Here is a 4,546-nt window from a genome sequence, read left to right on the forward strand (position 1 = left end):
ACTTTAAGTGGCATTTCTCCCATTTCAACCTGTAATGCTGCTGTTGAAGAAGTTCTAAAAGCGCCAGTACATATTCTTAAAGCCTGATGTTGAATCTCCAGAACCTGACAGTGACTCCAGCCCTAAGAGAAAAAACAAAGAAAGCAGAAGAGGATCCTCGGCGCCCTCTGGTGGGCAAGCCTGAGGATCCCAACACTAATGACACCTCAGTTAGCAGTTTTACTTCAAATGTCAACTTGAAAAGTTATTGATTGTATATTCTGTCTAAAAGTAAGAAGGGTTTGAGAGTAAAACAAAGTAAAACAGAAAAAACATTCAGCATTGGATTATAAAATAATGTAATTTTCAATTTAAGAGAAGGTTTATTTGTTGTTGTGATGATGTTTCAGAATCAAGGTGTTGGTGCTCTAGGTTAGATACATAAAGGGGGACTGAGGACCTCTGGTGGTTATAAGGCAAAATGCATGAGAAAGAGAAACGATAGTTTAAACACGTAGTTGTGAGCAGTTAGGGCAACTTTCTTTGTACTTTAGATTTTATGGTTCTAACTTTGGTTCTAACTTTCTTAATTCTGATTATCAAAACCCTAACCCTTTCTACTTGCAGCAATATTTCTTCTGTCAGCTACAAGAGTTCAATAACTTCAATCAGCTAAACTTGCACAAAGTATTAGATTATTGGAATGGTACGTGTAAAAACCAACCATCATGTAGGCTAAAATTCATGTTTTTAGTTTTTAGTTTTCCTTTTATTATTCTGAGAGGTAAAAAAAGTTTGATAAGCTGATAAATTGTTTCCTCTGTTTCCTAATTCTGTGTTTGCTGAAGGACACCACGGTTTATCCTCTCCTGACTTCTGTCCTCCATGATCCCAGTGAGTGGGAGAAACCCCACAGCTTTCATCCTGCTCATTTTCTGGACAAAGAAGGAAAATTTGTCAAGCGTGATGCCTTCATGCCATTTTCTGCAGGTATGTGTTTGTTCAGGTATTNGTAGAGCTAACAGAACTGGCAGCGTTGCGAGGCAAGGGCTCAAACATGTACGGCTGGAAGCCTTCTACACCAAACCAAGCTTCTGCCGCCCTGGCGTCCTCTTCCACAACATCTTCCTCCCTGCTTTCCTTCTCTAAATCAAAAATGGATGACGGAGGAGACTCATCCACGACCTCCGACACTAAACTCTCCTCCTCTTACATGTTTCTGCTGTCCATAATGATCTTTGCAATGGTCATTTCTAAGTAACAAGTTTAGTGCTTTTTGGTCCCAATGGAATTTCCCATTGGGAACCTACTAGAACTAAGTTGCTAACAAGAAGCAAGATGCTTCAGACAAACCGGCCACAACCAAAAAGCTTGTGAACCTTCTGCCACAACAATCCTGCCCTCTTGATAAACGACCAATCACACACACATTGTCTTTGAAGTTGGAAAAAACAAATCTAAAGTTATTCTGCTTTTATTAAGGTCACATAAAACTATGCCATTACATCATTTTATCACCTAATTATTTATCTTGAACACAATTTGTGCATAATTAAATAAAAAAGGAAATGATTAAAAACAGTAAAAATAACCATAAAAGATTGACTGATTATTGTATGAACCCTAACTGATAATGTATTTAAAAAAGGATGGACTAACTCTGGGTTGCTCAGTGGAGGAGTGGTTGGCACTGCTGCCTTGCAGCAAGAAAGTCTAGGTTCAAATCCCAGTGCAAGGTGCACCTGTCCAGGGGGGACCCCGCCTCTCGCCAGTAGACAGTTGGAGACTGTTAGGTTTATTGGCTCCTTTAAATTCTCCTTAGGTGTGAGTGTATGCATGAATGGTTGTTTGTTCTCTTTGTCTCTGTGTTGCCCTGGGATGGACTGACGACCTGTCCAGGGTGGACCTCGCTTCTAAAGTGAGAAGAGTAGTAAAAACTGCAGAGATGATCATCGGGGATCCTCTTCTCTCCATTAAAGACATTTCATCGCAGCACTGCATGTCCATAACATCATCAATGACCCCTCACTCCCCCACCATGGACTGTTCTCCCTGCTGCCCTCTGGGAAAAGACTTCGAAGACCCCTTCCTACAATACACAGTGATGGCATTTGGAATGCAAAATGCACCAGCTACCTTTCAGCGACTGATGAACACTGTATTAGGAGACGTTAAGAACTGTAATGTCTATTTGGATGACATCATAATTTATTCATCATCCTGGAAAGATCATATTAACACTTTGAAGACTGTGTTTGCCCGTCTAGCTCAAGCCTCCCTCACCTTGAATCTGGCAAAATGTGAGTTTGCCAAAGCGGTGGTGACCTACCAGGGAAAGGAAGTAGGCCATGGCCAAGTTCGTCCGGTGAATGCAAAGGTGGACGCTATCCTACGCTACCCTGTGCCCACCACAAGACGTGAGCTTCGGCGGTTCTTGGGTTTGGTTGGTTATTATAGATGTTTCTGCAGGAACTTCTCAATGGTGGTGGCTCCTCTGACAAAGTTTTGTAGTCCAAAGGAACNCTGTCCATAATGTTCTTTGCAATGGTCATTTCTAAGTAAAGAATTTAGTGCTTTTTGGTCCCAATAGAATTTCCCATTGGGAACCTACTACCACCAAGTTGCTAACCAGTTAGCAAGATGCTTTACACAAAGTGGCCACAACCAAACTTGCTTGTGAACCTTCCGCCACAACAATCCTGCCCTCTTGATAAACGACCAATCACATGTACTTGTCTTTGAAGTTGGAGAAAACAAATCTAAAGTTATTCTGCTTTTATTAAGGTCACATAAAACTATGCCATTACATCATTTTATCACCTAAATATTTATCTTGAACACAATTTGTGCATGATAATTAATTAAAAAGGAAATGATTAAAAACAGTAAAAAATAACCATAAATGATTGACTGATTATTGTATGAACCCTAACTGATAATGTATTTGAAAAAGGATGGTCTAACTCTGGGTTGCTCAGCGGAGGAGTGGTTGGCACTGCTGCCTTGCAGCAAGAAAGTCTAGGTTCAAATCCCAATGCATGGTGCACCTGTCCAGGATTGACCCCGCCTCTCGCCAGTAGACAGTTGGAGATAGGCACCAGACACCCCTTGAGACCCTGTTTGGGATAAGCGTTGCTGAAAATGGATAGATGGTCTAACTCCAATACTTTTGTTCTGCAGTAGCAAGTTTTGAAACAGCTTTATCAGTTATTGTTATCTTCAAACACTTCCTATATTGGTCAATTTTTTAACAAACCACATGGCACATTCAGGAAAGACAGTATACTGAGCTCTAATAAAGAGATCAAGGTAGTAAAACCTGAAATTGTGAAATATGCTGTATCTGTCCACCAGATGGCAGTAGAGCAAATAAAAACACATGAAGTAGATCATAAAGTCTCTAAGAAGATAACATTGTAACAATGAAGATGAGGAGGAGAATTCAGAAACTCACTAAATGAGTTAGATTGATTTGTCCCTGCAAATGAATTGAACTGGGGGCTGCTCAGTGGGGCAGTGGGTTGCATTGCTGCCTTGCAGGAAGAAGGTTCCGGGTTTGATTCCAGGCCCAGGGTCTTTGTGCATGGAGTTTGCATGTTCTGCCTGAGCATTTGTGGTTTCTCTCAGGGTCCAAAAACATGGCTGTTAGGTTAATTGGTTTCTCTAAATTCTCCTTAGGTGAGTGTGTGCATGAATGGTTGTTTGTTCTGTTTGTCTCTGTGTTGCCCTGTGATGGACTGACGATCTGTCCAGGGTGGACCTCGCTTCTAAAGTGAGAAGAATAGTAAGAACTGCAGAGAAGATCCTCTTCCCTCCATTAAAGACATTTCAGCCCAGCGCTGCATGTCCGTAACATCATCAATGACCCCTCACACCCCCACCATGGACTGTTCTCCCTGCTGCCCTCTGGGAAAAGACTTCGAAGCATTGGATGCAGGTCCAGCAGATTCCATGACAGTTTCTTCCCTACTGCCATTAGACTGCTGAATGTTGTGTAAATTTGGTTATTTTATTAAAAAAAAAAAAAAAAAACGTTAGAACTGTAAATATACAGTCATATGTTTATATTACTATTTTTGTATGTATTTATTACTGTTTTCAAGGCTGCACTTAAAAAAAAGGAAATTGTCTAGAGCTGTTTTAAACAAAATGTATTTTTGTTTACACTCATGTATACAAAATGACAAAACAAATCAGTCTAAATTCTTGCCTGACAGAGATAGGCACCAGCACCCCTCATGACCCCAGCAGGGATAAGCATGATGTAAAATGGATGGATGGATGAATTAAACTGAATTAAACAAGATTGTGGAAGAGTGAAAAGACACAAGCAACCTCAAAAAGACAAATGGGGGAAAAAAAGCATCACGTAACAACAATGTAAGATGACTGGTAGATGAAAGAGACGACCATACAGTGAACATCATAGTACATAGTAGTTTGATTTAATTTATACAAGATATATTTAAATACGTAGAACAGGAAAAAATGGGTTTAAAAATGTAGTATTATACTAAACTTGTTAATCAGACCCTTTTTATATCTGATTATAAAAAGGATTTGAACT

At 40.1% G+C, this 4,546-nt stretch overlaps 1 protein-coding gene across 1 annotated transcript in view; it reads left to right on the forward strand.

Annotated features, from left to right (window-relative positions):
* LOC107095915 (cytochrome P450 2K1-like) overlaps positions 1-3,108 on the forward strand; it is a 31,444-nt gene extending 28,336 nt beyond the window's left edge. The window contains exons 6-8 of the mRNA XM_015392285.1: positions 828-969; positions 2,247-2,396; positions 3,035-3,108. Coding sequence (XP_015247771.1) covers positions 828-969; positions 2,247-2,396; positions 3,035-3,108 — 366 coding nt within the window. The remainder of the gene's footprint in view (positions 1-827; positions 970-2,246; positions 2,397-3,034) is intronic.
* Positions 3,109-4,546: the final 1,438 nt, after the last annotated feature.

Source organism: Cyprinodon variegatus, unplaced genomic scaffold (assembly GCF_000732505.1).
Source record: "Cyprinodon variegatus isolate N-32 unplaced genomic scaffold, C_variegatus-1.0 Scaffold584, whole genome shotgun sequence".
Classification (NCBI taxonomy): Eukaryota; Metazoa; Chordata; class Actinopteri; order Cyprinodontiformes; family Cyprinodontidae; genus Cyprinodon; species Cyprinodon variegatus.